At 43.2% G+C, this 15,277-nt stretch overlaps 1 protein-coding gene and 1 pseudogene across 7 annotated transcripts in view; one reads left to right on the top strand and one right to left on the bottom strand.

The window, feature by feature from the left end:
- Positions 1-13,908, top strand: part of TRAPPC8 (trafficking protein particle complex subunit 8) — a 324,404-nt gene extending 310,496 nt beyond the window's left edge. For all 7 annotated transcript variants that reach the window (XM_063923649.1, XM_063923654.1, XM_063923653.1 and 4 more), the window contains 4 exons: positions 8,411-8,512; positions 9,270-9,415; positions 12,456-12,545; positions 12,998-13,908. In XM_063923649.1, the coding sequence (XP_063779719.1) occupies positions 8,411-8,512; positions 9,270-9,415; positions 12,456-12,545; positions 12,998-13,232 (573 nt within the window). In that variant the 3' untranslated portion in view covers positions 13,233-13,908. The remainder of the gene's footprint in view (positions 1-8,410; positions 8,513-9,269; positions 9,416-12,455; positions 12,546-12,997) is intronic.
- LOC134929927 (5S ribosomal RNA) lies at positions 10,534-10,652 on the bottom strand (annotated as a pseudogene).
- Positions 13,909-15,277: the final 1,369 nt, after the last annotated feature.

Genomic DNA, 15,277 nt, shown 5'->3' with positions numbered 1-15,277 from the left:
ATCATAAATGACCATGCCTAGTTATTTACCAAACCACACAGACATAACAGCTGTTTTGTATATTGGCGAGCACTGACTGAATAGATAGAATGTGTGCACTGAGCACAGTATGGCCCTGAAAAGTGCTGACAATGATGAAAGGGCGTGGAGATGTGCCACTTTATTCCACCACGTGCTCACCCATTTAGAAAATAAGAATTCCTCCGTAAGAATTTTATTTGTAGACTACAGTTCGGCTTTTAACACTGTTATTCCCACTTCTTTAGTTAATAAACTGACTCAGCTAGGTTTGGTCAGTTTTGTCTGCAGATGGATTTTTGATTTTCTAACAGACAGTCAGGACTAATAATAAAATTACTAGTGAGGTAATGATTAGCACTGGTGTCCCACAGGGATGTGTGTTGAGTCCGTTACTCTATTCTTTGTTTACCTACGATTGCGTCTCAAAGTCATACTGTGCATATAATCAAACTTGCAGACGATATTGCCATCGTGGGTCTCATTGGTGGAAATGATGACTCACAATTTATATCTGAAGTAGGTAGGTTGAAGGAGTGGAGTCAAGAAAATCATTTGATTCTTAATGTCAAAAAGACTAAGGAGATGATTATCGATTTTAGAATTAAAAATAGGTATATTTTTGGTCCCCTAGTTATAGATAAGAGGTGGAGATTGTTACATCTTTTAGATTTTTAGGCTTGACTATATCCAATGATTTGTCATGGAATTCTCATGTTAATGCTGCTACAAAGAAAGCTCAACAGCGTTTATATTTTCTTAGAAAGATGCGATCAGCAGGTATAAAAGAGGTAATTTTAATTAACTTTTATTCATGTATTATCGAGAGTGTTCTTACTTACGGTATTTTAGCCTGGTTTGGAAATTGTAGTATTATAGAGCGTAAGTCGTTGGAAAGAATTGTGAAAACTGCTGGCAAGATAATTGGTTTACGATTGCCCAGTATTCAGTCTGTTTATGAGAAGAGGCTCCTTGCGAAGGCTGGGAGTATACTGGGTGATGCGACTCATCCTAATTATGGGATGTTTACTCTGCTTCCTTCAAATTCCCGCTATAGATCGATATTTTGTAAGACCAGCCGGCTGAAAGATAGCTTTTTTCCTAGGGCTATAACAATGCTTAATGGTTGTAAATGTATATAGGTTTGTTGTATCTGTCTATGTGTTATTATGTCCTTATGGCTCTTTTAAAGTATCTTATGGTATTGTTCTTCTGTTATACATATTCTGTGGTGTTTGTTTTTTTTTGCTTACATGAAAATTTCATTGATTGTTCATGCGTTGAATATTTAATGACAATAAAACCAAATTCCAAATTCCAATTCCAATCTAATCACAAGTGGTATGTCCTAGGTCCTTGAGTAATTGTCATTTTCTGGTACATTTCTAAGATACCTGCATGAACAGTTATTCCTCACACCTAAAGTTACTTCTGTGACTTGTAGTCCACCAATACCAAGTCTCTTAATGACGGAAAGTACGCCTTTAATATTACTTTGCCTTATAAAACATATCCTCTATGAAGGAGGATAATATGAGCAGCACACAGCACCTCATTGTACAATGGGTTGTACTGTGACTTGGATTGTTATACCCATGTGGGGTATGGGTCATTAGGTCCACAAGATTTAGGTCCAAAGTCATTAGGTCGACATGCATTAGGTCGGAAGGGAAAAAGGTCGACATGAGGTTTTTTTTTTTTTTTGTGTCGTTTTCTTCATAAAGTGACGGGGAACCCCAATTACTGCACTGCGTCCCCTCGCATGGCTTGCTTCTCTCGCCATGTTTCGTGCAAGGTACCTTGCTCTGCTACCGCTGTACTCTGCACGGCACAGGTTACCGTTCCTGATCGTAGTCCACATGGATCGTAAAGTGTGAAAGTTCAAAAAATGAAGAAAAGGAAAAAAGTGAAAAACCCATGTCGACCTTCTTCATGTCGACCTAATGACCATGTCTGCCTAGTGCATGTCGACCAATAGTGGTCGACCTAATGACTGTCAACCAGTGAGCAGGGCTAGCTGATTGTGAGCAGGGCTAGCTGTGGCATGCTTCACTCACCAGAGGCCCAGGCTTTGCAGGCCACACTTGGGTTCTTCAGTTTGTAGAGGGCCTACACTGCCAAAAACTCTCCCTTATGAGAGAGGGAGTAGGAGGGGAGCAGTGAACCCTAGTAGGAGAGGTAATGATCCTATAAACACCCTAGAGTACCCAGGGCTGCCTACCTCTGACGTTAAGTACGTTGTTCAATTTTAGCCTGAAAACAACTAATCCAAACACTGTATTTCTCTAACGTCCTAGTGGATGCTGGGGACTCCGTAAGGACCATGGGGAATAGACGGGCTCCGCAGGAGACTGGGCACTCTAAGAAAGATTTAGTACTACTGGTGTGCACTGGCTCCTCCCTCTATGCCCCTCCTCCAGACCTCAGTTAAAATCTGTGCCCGGAAGGAGCTGGGTGCATTTTAGTGAGCTCTCCTGAGCTTGCTATTAAGAAAGTATTTTAGTTAGGTTTTTTTTATTTTTAGAGAGCTTCTGCTGGCAACAGACTCTCTGCTACGTGAGACTGGGGGGAGAGAAGCAAACCTACTAACTGCGGCTAGGTTGCGCTTCTTAGGCTACTGGACACCATTAGCTCCAGAGGGATCGAACACAGGAACTTAACCTTGGTCGTCCGTTCCCGGAGCCGCGCCGCCGTCCTCCTCGCAGAGCCAGAAGACAGAAGCCGGCGGGTTGAAGCAAGAAGACGTCAAAATCGGCGGCAGAAGACTCCTGTCTTCATATGAGGTAGCGCACAGCACTGCAGCTGTGCGCCATTGCGCCCACACTAACCCACACACTTCGGTCACTGTAGGGTGCAGGGCGCAGGGGGGGTCACCCTGGGCAGCAATTGAGTAACTCCTGGCAAAAAGCAGCATATATACAGCTGGGCACTGTAATATGCATGAGCCCCCGCCATTATTTTTACACAAAATCGCGGGACAGAAGCCCGCCGCTGAGGGGGCGGGGCTTCTTCCTCAGCACTCACCAGCGCCATTTTCTCTCCACAGCTCCGCTGAGAGGAAGCTCCCCAGGCTCTCCCCTGCAGACTCACGGTAGAAAGAGGGTAAAAAGAGAGGGGGGGCACATAATTTTAGCGCATTAATCATATATACAGCAGCTACTGGGTAAACACTAAGTTACTGTGTAATTCCTGGGTTATATAGCGCTGGGGTGTGTGCTGGCATACTCTCTCTCTGTCTCTCCAAAAGGCCTTGTGGGGGTCCTGTCCTCATATAGAGCATCCCCTGTGTGTGTGGTGTGTCGGTACGCTTGTGTCGACATGTTTGACGAGGAGGGCTATGTGGTGGAGGCAGAGCAGGTGCAGATGAATGACGTGTCTCCGCCGACGGCGCCGACACCTGATTGGATGGATATGTGGAAGGTGTTAAATGATAATATAAACTCCTTGCATAAAAGGTTGGATAAAGCTGATGCCTTGGGACAGTCGGGGTCTCAGCCCATGCCTGATCCTACAGCGCAGAGGCCGTCAGGGTCTCACTATCCCAAATTGTTGACACAGATATCGACACGGATTCTGACTCCAGTGTCGATGGCGATGCAAAATTGCAGCCTAAAATGGCTAAAGCCATCCGCTACATGATTATAGCAATGAAGGATGTATTGCACATATCAGAGGTAAACCCTGTCCCTGACAAGAGGGTTTATTTGTTTGGGGAGAAAAAGCAAGAGGTGACTTTTCCCCCTTCACATGAGTTAAATGAGTTATGTGAAAAAGCGTGGGATTCCCCTGATAGGAAAGTGCTGATTTCCAAAAGGTTACTTATGGCGTACCCTTTTCCGCCAACGGACAGGATGCGCTGGGAATCCTCCCCTAGGGTAGACAAAGCTCTGACACACTTATCTAAGAAGGTGGCCCTGCGTCACAGGATACGGCCTCCCTAAAGGATCCTGCGGATAGGAAGCAGGAAAGTATCCTGAAGTCTGTTTATACATTCAGGTACTCTACTGAGGCCGGCAATTGCGTCGGCCTGGATGTGTAGTGCTGTAGCAGCATGGACAGATAATCTGTCCGAGGAACTGGATACCTTGGACAAGGATACTATTTTACTGACCCTGGGGCATATAAAAGACGCTGTCCTATATATGAGGGATGCCCAGAGGGACATTTGCCTACTTTGCTCTAGAATAAATGCAATGTCAATTTCTGCCAGAAGGGTCCTGTGGACTCTGCAATGGACAGGTGATGCCGACTCCAAAAAGCACATGGAGGTTTTACCTTACAAGGGTGAGGAATTGTTTGGGGACGGTCTCTCGGACCTGGTTTCCACAGCTACGGCTGGGAAGTCAAATTTTTTGCCATATATTCCCTCACAGCCTAAGAAAGCACCGTATTACCAAATGCTGTCCTTTCGATCACAAAAAAGCAAGAAAGTCAGAGGTGCATCCTTTCTTGCCAGAGGCAGGGGTAGAGGAAAGAAGCTGCACCGTACAGCTAGTTCCCAGGAACAGAAGTCCTCCCCGGCTTCTGCTAAATCCACCGCATGACGCTGGGGCTCCACAGGTGGAGCCAGGAGCGGTGGGGGCGCGTCTCCGAAATTTCAGACACCAGTGGGTTCGCTCACAGGTGGATCCCTGGGCTATACAGATTGTGTCTCAGGGATACAAGCTGGAATTCAAAGTGATGCCCCCTCACCGTTACCTCAAATCGGCCCTGCCAGCTTCCCCCATGGAAAGGGAGGTAGTGTTAGCGGCAATTCACAAGTTATATCTCCAGCAGGTGGCGGTAAATGTTCCCCTCCTTCAACAGGGAAGGGGATACTATTCCACAATGTTTGTGGTACCGAAACCGGACGGTTCGGTCAGACCCATATTGAATTTAAAGTCCCTGAACATTTATCTGAAAAGATTCAAGTTCAAAATGGAATCGCTCAGAGCGGTCATTGCAAGCCTGGAAGAGGGGGATTTTATGGTGTCTCTGGACATCAAGGATGCTTACTTGCATGTCCCCATTTATCCACCTCATCAGGAGTACCTCAGATTTGTGGTACAGGACTGTCATTACCAATTCCAGACGTTGCCGTTTGGGCTCTCCACGGCACCGAGAATATTTACCAAGGTAATGGCGGAAATGATGGTGCTCCTTCGAAAGCAAGGAGTCACAATTATCCCATACTTGGACGATCTCCTCATAAAGGCGAGGTCCAGAGAGCAGTTGCTGATCAGCGTAGCACACTCTCAGGAAGTGTCGCAACAGCACGGCTGGATTCTGAATATCCCAAAGTCGCAGCTGATTCCTACGACGCGTCTGCCCTTTCTGGGCATGATTCTGGACACAGACCAGAAGAAGGTGTTTCTCCCGGCGGAGAAGGCTCAGGAGCTCGTGACTCTAGTCAGAGACCTCTTAAAACCGAAACAGGTGTCGGTGCATCACTGCACGCGAGTCCTGGGAAAGATGGTGGCATCATACGAAGCCATTCCCTTCGGCAGGTTCCATGCGAGGATCTTTCAGTGGGATCTGTTGGACAAGTGGTCCGGATCGCATCTTCAGATGCATCGGCTGATCACCCTATCCCCCAGGGCCAGGGTGTCTCTTCTGTGGTGGCTGCAGAGTGCTCACCTTCTCGAGGGCCGCAGGTTCGGCATACAGGACTGGGTCCTGGTGACCACGGATGCGAGCCTCCGAGGATGGGGGGCAGTCACTCAGGGAAGAAACTTCCAAGGGTTGTGGTCAAGCCAGGAGGCTTGTCTGCACATAAATATCCTGGAACTAAGGGCCATATACAACGCCCTGAGTCAAGCGGAGCCTCTGCTTCGCAACCAACCGGTGCTGATTCAGTCAGACAACATCACCGCAGTGGCTCATGTAAACCGCCTGGGCGGCACAAGAAGCAGGGTGGCGATGGCGGAAGCCACCAGGATTCTTTGTTGGGCGGAGAATCACGTGCAAGCTCTGTCAGCAGTGTTCATTCCGGGAGTGGACAATTGGGAAGCAGACTTCCTCAGCAGGCACGACCTCCACCCAGGAGAGTGGGGACTTCATCAAGAAGTCTTCACGCAGATTACAAATCGATGGGAACTGCCACAGGTGGACATGATGGCATCCTGCCTCAACAAAAAGCTAAAAAGGTATTGCGCCAGGTCAAGGGACCCTCAGGCGATAGCTGTGGACGCACTAGTGACACCGTGGGTGTTCCAGTCGGTCTATGTATTTCCTCCTCTTCCTCTCATACCCAAGGTGCTGAGAATCGTAAGAAAAAGAGGAGTGAGAACAATACTCATTGTTCCGGATTGGTCAAGAAGGACTTGGTACCCGGAACTGCAAGAAATGCTCACAGAGGACCCATGGCCTCTGCCTCTCAGACAGGACCTGTTGCAACAGGGGCCCTGTCTATTCCAAGACTTACCGCGGCTGCGTTTGACGGTATGGCGGTTGAACGCCGGATCCTAGCAGAAAAAGGCATTCCGGATGAAGTTATTCCTACGCTAATAAAGGCTAGGAAGGACGTGACAGCAAAACACTATCACCGTATATGGCGAAAATATGTTGCTTGGTGTGAGGCCAGGAAGGCCCCTACAGAGGAATTCCAGCTGGGCCGGTTCCTGCACTTCCTACAGTCTGGAGTGACTATGGGCTTGAAGTTGGGGTCCATAAAGGTCCAGATTTCAGCCCTATCCATTTTCTTTCAAAAAGAACTGGCTTCTCTTCCTGAGGTTCAGACGTTTGTTAAGGGAGTGCTGCATATTCAGCCCCCTTTTGTGCCACCAGTGGCACCTTGGTATCTCAACGTGGTGTTGGGTTTCCTGAAATCCCACTGGTTTGAGCCACTTAAGACCGTGGAGCTAAAGTATCTCACGTGGAAGGTGGTCATGCTATTGGCCTTAGCTTCGGCTAGGCGTGTTTCAGAGTTGGCGGCTTTGTCATGTAAAAGCCCCTATCTGGTTTTCCATGTGGACAGGGCAGAATTGCGGACTCGTCCACAATTTCTGCCGAAGGTGGTGTCATCATTTCATTTGAACCAACCTATTGTGGTGCCTACGGCTACTCTTGACTTGGAGGATTCCAAGTTGCTTGATGTAGTCAGGGCTTTGAAGATTTATGTGGCCAGAACGGCTGGAGTCAGGAAAACTGACTCTCTGTTTATCCTGTATGCATCCAACAAGCTGGGTGCTCCTGCTTCAAAGCAAACTATTGCTCGCTGGATCTGTAACACGATTCAGCAGGCTCATTCTGCTGCGGGATTGCCGCATCCAAAATCGATAAAAGCCCATTCCACAAGGAAAGTGGGCTCTTCTTGGGCGGCTGCCCGAGGGGTCTCTGCATTACAGCTTTGCCGAGCAGCTACTTGGTCGGGTTCAAACACCTTTGCAAAATTCTACAAGTTTGATACCCTGGCTGAGGAGGACCTGGAGTTCTCTCATTCGGTGCTGCAGAGTCATCCGCACTCTCCCGCCCGTTTGGGAGCTTTGGTATAATCCCCATGGTCCTTATGGAGTCCCCAGCATCCACTAGGACGTTAGAGAAAATAAGATTTTACTCACCGGTAAATCTATTTCTCGTAGTCCGTAGTGGATGCTGGGCACCCGTCCCAAGTGCGGACTTTCTGCAATATGTGTATATAGTTATTGCTTAATAAAGGGTTATGTTATGTTGGCATCTGTGGTTGATGCTTTGTTGTTGTTCATACTGTTAACTGGGTATGTTATCACAAGTTATGCGGTGTGATTGGTGTGGCTGGTATGAGTCTTACCTTGGATTCCAAAATCCTTACCTTGTAATGTCAGCTCTTCCGGGCACAGTTTCCTTAACTGAGGTCTGGAGGAGGGGCATAGAGGGAGGAGCCAGTGCACACCAGTAGTACTAAATCTTTCTTAGAGTGCCCAGTCTCCTGCGGAGCCCGTCTATTCCCCATGGTCCTTACGGAGTCCCCAGCATCCACTACGGACTGCGAGAAATAGATTTACCGGTGAGTAAAATCTTATTTTTATAAGCAAGCCTTCCAGGTGGTCAGTCATTGTTCAATTAGAGAATTACAGTCCTCCAGCATGGTAACCTTCTGTAGGGGGATGATGAGAGATCACGGCGTACAATTACTGTATAACTACTCCAGTTCCTTGGTCTGTAAGGGTTCATCTACAGTGTGCTTAATGAGCTCTATACCACTTCTCATTTTCCAGCTTTACTGTCTTACCATGTGTTCAGCCTGTTACTGGTAACAAAAAAGGAAGGCAGCATACACCCAGATATAAAGCACAATAAACATATGTTTCTTTGTTTTCTGTATTTATCTGACCACACTGGGTTTGTGATTTGTTTTTTTTTATGGATTTGATATAATGTTCTAGTGTCTTGTATGCATAAGACTCACAGACTATATCATTATTTGCTTTTCCAGGCATATGTCATTGAAGATAACAAGCAGTTAATTTTAGAAGGCCAACATCATGTGACTCTGCACACAATTGGGACAGAAGTATTGTCTTCTCCGCAAAAGCAGGTGATCCTCTCACATTTCCAAGTCATCTGTGTAATAATCATACTTGTGTTCACATGTTAAATTGCTGAATATTGGAGTAAAGGCCTGACTCAGGTTTGTTAGCAAAGCAAAAAAGCATACAAATAGGCAAAACCATGTTGTACTGCAGCTGGGGGCAGATGTAACATGTGCAGAAAGAGTTAGATTTGGGTGGGGTATGCTCAAACTGAAATCTAAATTGCAGTGTAAAAATAAAGCAGCCAGTATTTACCCTGCTCAGAAACAATATAACCCACCCAAATCTAACTCTCCCTGCATATGTTACATCTGCCCCCCCCGCAGTGCACATGGTTTTGCCCATTAGTGTGCTTTTTTGCTTTGCTAACAAACCTGAATCAGGCCCTAAGCCCACTGCTCCCTTGTTGCAAGAAACTCTCCCAAAGATATGGGGCAGCTATAAAATGGAGTTTATGTGGAGCATCCTCTATATTCCCTGTCCTTCTCCGTAACTTGGGATTCATGAATATCTTACTTTTGCCTGCTGTTTCATCTCCATCCAATCATGTTCTATTATTTAAAATTTATTAAACTTTTGTAGAACTTTTCTGCTGCTGTTATTAACACGACAAGTCTCCTGATATTATAACCGATGGAGCTGCATGGTTTTCTTAGTCACAAAACAAACTAACTGTGTTGTATTTCCTTGGCTGGTGATTAAAGACAAGTGACCATATTAATTATCCTTTTTTTTTTTTTTTTTTTTTCTCATGCCAAATAGGAGCAGCCGGAAATGGTTCTGCTGAAATTTAATCGGTCAGAAAATACGGCTGTAACCGTGAGACCATCGCCAGAGCAGCTCTCCAATCTAATAAAAGCCAGCCTTCACTACCCAGAATCTTATAATCATCCTTTCCATCAGAAAAGGTACATGACAAAAACATCATGTTCAAGGTCTAATCATTGTTTTTGTGCAAGGGCTGCGCTAATAGTAATAATTTCAGTTATTTAAACATTAACTAAGGGAACAGACAGTTATAAAGTACTCATTAAATTGCCCCGCAGTTCCACATGGGAAGAACAGGACAAATGTGTTTAGCTTGGAGTAGCTGCAGATCATGGGATGTAGTTATGTGACCGGCGGTCGGGAGACCGAATGTCACATAACCGCCCCCTCACAATGCCGACGGTCGGCATGCCGACCAACAGGGACTATTCCCACTCGTGGCTGTCCACGACACCCATAGAGTAGGAATAGAACCAAGCCCGCAGCGAGCCCGCAAGGGGCTTGCTGCACTCGCCACCCCCCGCCGGGATTCTGCTGAAGGGATCCTGGCGCCGGTATGCTGAAGGTCACGTATACCACACCTGCAGATCATATACCTTCTGCTGATATGTTTCTGGGCTTTTCCATACAAGTATCTGACAGCATACTTTTACACCAATGTGTTAGTTCTTGACTCTTATGTTCCTTATTGTGCTTTACATTGCTTTTCAAATAGTGATTATTATTAGCAAAAATGTTTTATCAGCACCCAGTTCTGTAGTTTAATAGTAAAGTCTGTGTCAGAGACTTGTAACACTGAGCAAATAGATAAATGTGCATGCTGATATAATAAGAATACATGGTCTGTATATAGAAACTATATTGAAAAAGTGGTCTTAAGAAAGAGCAAAAGACAAAAGCAGCTATATGCCTTTTCCAGGGCACACTTAGAAAAAATATAAGAAAGTGATGAATTATGAAAATATGAGTATATTAATACTTAACTTTTATTGAGATATACTTGATAAAAGGGAGAAAGCGAATATAGATAATTGCTACAAATTTTGGGCGATAAAAATTAGAAAGGCGAAAATATGTTTAATCCCTTAATGATCCAAAAATTACTCCAATTTTGGATTGAAAAAATCTTTGTGGGAGTAAACCTGCTCCATTGGGTTCAGCTATCCCATGTCAGAATATCAGAATTAAATATTAGTGAAAATTCAATGTCTGGGACTGCACAGAAAACTGGAAAGACTCAAATGATGTGAGAGTAAAATACCTACGGTACCTAGTATTCCCTGGTGGTCTCCCAACCGGGTACTGACCAGGCCCTGCAGTGTATGGCTTCCAAGATCAGACGAGATTGGGCATACTCAGTGCGGTTTGACCGTAGGTGAGTAAATCTCCAGCATGTGCAATCAATTCCAGTGTGCGGTTACTCCAGGCAGATTTTATGGATATGATAGTCTGACAGGGAATAATCCCCTGAATGAAATATAAATGATTCTGTGTAATGAAAAACCACACCGTATTCTAATGGGTGTTTGTTGCCCCATATGAAACTCCTATTGTTATATCACAAAAGAGCAAAAAATATATTCTCTTAAAGCATATACTGAATGTTCCTGTGACTGGATATCAAACAATCATATTTTTCTAATGGTTGTGATGCTGAATAAGAAAAAGAAAAAAAGACCAATCATAGAAAATATGATAATTCAACAGGGATTGATCCCCTGAGCTGGATATGTATAATAAGCAAAAAAAAACAACAATGTTATACAAATGCTGAATGTTCCTATGGCCAGATATCACATAATATTAATACTAGACATTCAGATTGCATAGGGGGAGGCCGTTTTTCCAAATAAGCAAATAGTGTTTGTTGCACTGAGAATCATAGTATAAAGAAAAATGAAAAAAAAATTGGAAAGAAAGGGGAGAACAGACACCCTTGAGCTGGGCACCTCAGGTATTCACAGCTAATGCAGTTAATTGATCTACGTAAAGGATAAATGCTACCTCCCACTGTGCCCCTGAATTGTTTGGACACAGTGGAGGAATAGTTATGCTGTTCCTGTATAGGAGTCCCCCCTGGTGGAAGTTGAAAAGAAAGTGCCTCACTGTGTGCGGCTCAAACCTTAATGCCTGCATGCATTGGTGGGCAGTGTGAGGCCTGAAGTGTCCTGCAGTTGTAGGTAGAGGTTTCCAGCCAGGGAGAGGGTATGCTGAACTTGGAGCTGTGGAGCCGATGTCCGCGGTCCGAGCGACCGGAAGTTCGGACACCGGGACCGGAAGTGACGTACGTTTCGCTCTGGGAGCTTGATCGCCTGCTCCCAGAGCTCACAGCCGCCTTACTTATGCTGAGGACCAGCCTACCAGACACAGAGGTGTGTGTGGAGGCGTGTGTGAAAGCGGACCAGCTGGGACTGACGTCATAATGTAAACTGTCTCCTGCTTTGTTTATACAGACATATGCAGGGGATGTTTAGAGAGGAAGTTAATTAGTATAAATACATGTAATTTGTGAACTTTAGTTTTAAGAATTGTAAAAAGCGCTTGGAGTATTATAAAATAAATAGGAGTATAAGTAAATAATGATCATAATGAGGAACTGCTGGGATAGTGCTAAAATCCATTTAAACATGGAAAAAAGGTTTATAAAAAAGGGGGGGCTAACTAAAATGATTTTTAAACACAAATAATTTTTTATCTTGGATGTTTTGTTGCTGTTACTTTTAATATATGGTCTTTGTTTATACCAGACCAGATATTGATTTTATTGATGAATAGGTGTTAAAGTGTAGGTTGGTGTGTAAGGAAATAACTGTGAGTGGATAGAGAATCGTGAAAAGGTGAGGGCTGTGTTATGGAATGTGGTGACTGGAAGTATTGGTGGTTCTGATTGGGTTGAAAAATATAAGGACAGGGATGTGACAATGGGAAAAAGGAGGGGAGGGGGGGGGGGGGGGTTTATATAGAAACTGACTGTACATTAGAGAAAACGTGTGTAAAAGACAGATTTTGTGAATATTGTATGCCGTCTGCTTGCAAATAACAAATGCTATAGAAATATATACTAGAGATTAGACATTACAAAATAATTATTTCCATAGTTCCTTAGACGTACATGATCTCAAACAAAAATCCATTAATACATACCTGGCTGTGTGAACACTTTCTGCTTTGTTGTTACAGTCTTTGTTTAGTTCCAGTCACGCTTGTGCTATCCAATAGTTCTGAGGCAGAAGTTGATGTCATTATTGATCTAAGACATAAGACAACAAGGTAAGTTTATAATAATGTCTTGTGTCAGTTTTTTATTCATAGAGCTGCCTTCAGGTGTAAGTAGTTCATTTTATTTTGATCAAACTAAATAAACACATGTGGATCTTTATTTTGAATACAGTGGAGGGGACTTTTAAGGAGAACACAGTAATTTGGCCTGTATAAGAAAAGAAAACTCCTGGCAACCTATTTAATAACAGGTCCTTATTGATTAGGTAGAAAAGTAGGAAGTAGAAGCAGCAGCACAAGAGCAGGCTTATGAAGTGGGTTTTTAGAGTACAGCATTAGCACATGACTGTTGAGGGTGTAAGAATTTATAATGAACCTGGGAATTTGGTGTAAAGTCAAGAAACTATATTACTAAGAGAGAAACTGCAGTTCCCTTTAACATTATAAACATGGTGTTTAACATAAGTTATTTTTGTAATGCTTTTTTCTTTGTTCTTCTTCAGCCCTGAAGCGTTGGAAGTCCATGGTTCTTTTACTTGGTTGGGGCAGACACAATACAAATTTCAACTGAAAAGCCACGAAGTGTTCAGTTTGCATCTCAAAGCTTGTTTTGTCCACACCGGAATCTACAACCTGGGGACTCCAAGAGTGTTTGCCAAGCTGGCTAACCAAGTCACTCTGTTCGAAACCAATCAGCAGAACTCCATGCCAGCACTGATAGTCATAAATAGCATTTGACTGCTTACTTCTTATCCTACGGCATATGGATCAAATACATGTGTTTAATTATCAAATATCCAATGTTTTGGGATGTTGGGAGCATTTAACACGTTCTTCCTCCAATGTCTAATGCGCAAGAGATTCCATAGGATCCAGTAGTAAACATTTAGACTGCCAACTTCATATTCCTTTATGCAACTTGGAACAGACAGATTACCTACCTGCTCTGTACAGTCAATTCATTTTAATTTTACCAAGGAAAAAACGATTCCTCATACTAAATCAAATCGATTTGGTTTCAGATGTTCAGAAGCTCTTTGAATTAAATATAACTATTATCTTTAAACACATTCATGTGAGGCATTGTCATTTTGGTTTTCCAAGGTTTCTTTCCAGACATAGCTAGAATTGTTTGGGAGTGTTTTACAATTTACTTACACTTATTGTGTGTAAACAGAAGCTAACTCTAATGGATATTTTGCATCGTATTTTGTTAACAGTTTGATTCATTTCAATACTGAATGCACTAATTTCCCCAACCATACCATTGTCATTCACGTTTAGTTATTCACTTTACTATATAACTTTAACCGTTCAGTTGATCTCCTCTATATGATTAAAAGTATGCTTTTCAATAAATGATGTATTATATTTATAACAAATGTATTGTAAATAGAATAAAACATACACCATATTTGCTGTTTTAAAGCGTTTTATTGCATATAATAGGCTGTATTGAGGGTCATAATATACTACTTGTTGGTTACTTATGTTAACAATCTAAAATAATGTACATTAAAAGTTTTATCAAGTCTGAGTAAACAAATGTAATGTTTTTACAATTTTTGTCTTAATTTATTATAATTTGCTTAAATGAATTTGAATTGTTTTTATAAAAATACTTGATGTGTGTGTACTTGGCGGTTTACTGTTAGTTTTCCATGTGCCACTACCAGTCCCATATGCAGCAATGTCATGTTACCCAGCCCATCTTTTTAATTACCCTCTGTAACTTAGGTTATCACCACACTATGGGCCTAATTCACACCTGATCGCAGCAGCAAATTTCTTATCTAATGGGCAAAACCATGTACACTGCAGATATAACATGTGCAGAAGAGTCATATTTGGGTGGGTTTTATTGTTTCTGCGCAGGGTAAATACTGTCTGCTTTATTTTTACACGGCAATTTAGATTTCGGTTTGAATACACCCCACCCAAAACTAACTCTCTCAGCATGTTATATCTGCCCCCCCCCCCCCCCCCTGCAGTGCACATGGTTTTGCCCATTAGCTAACAATTTTGCTGCTGTGATCAGGTCTGAGTTAGGCCCTATAGTGGATGTGAAACATATGCTCCTGCTTCATGAGCCGCATGAATACTGTTTCAACAGGTCTGGTTGTCAAACATCAACATGTGCTTATATTAGGCCAAGGGTACTGTACTGGGGAGATAGAGGCACTGGAGCTTGTATGAAAACCAGTATTACACATGCAGGGATGGTAAAGCTGTTCCTGCTGTGATTTATCAATAAGACTGTTTGTTTCCTAGTGTGGAAAGTGCCTTCCAGGCTTTGTGACCTATTTAATACATAAATCAGGAAACCCTAACAAAGTCTGATGCCTACAGTCATAAAAAAAATTCTGGACCACCCAGAAAGCAGAGAATATTACATTTTATGAGTACAGTGATGATCTATGTCAACCAAGACTACTGGGACATGGTGTTATTGGGAGAATATGTAATAAAGCTTCTTTATCTTGAGAGGTATATTTGTATTTAGAAAATGCCTAAAAAGTTTTGAGTTCAAAAGCTCTTTGAATAGAACATGCGTTAGGTGACCTGCTCACCGTGCTGGCGTTATAAATAGTTCTAGTGTTCCAGGTAATGCTCTCTGTTAATAGTTTTGCAATGGAATCTTTCAGGAAATCATACCTGTTTATTGGGGATTCACATTCTGAATCCACATGAAGATCTGTACCTGGGAATCCTACCATAATTGTTGTCTTTGTTTTTTCAGCGACTAGTGTTCCTCAAAAGATTGTTATCTAACCAAGGAGTAC

This window comes from Pseudophryne corroboree, chromosome 5 (genome assembly GCF_028390025.1).
Source record: "Pseudophryne corroboree isolate aPseCor3 chromosome 5, aPseCor3.hap2, whole genome shotgun sequence".
Lineage (NCBI taxonomy): Eukaryota > Metazoa > Chordata > Amphibia > Anura > Myobatrachidae > Pseudophryne > Pseudophryne corroboree.
Note: the sequence above shows the minus strand (reverse complement) of the source record. Positions and strands in the feature narration are given on the sequence as shown.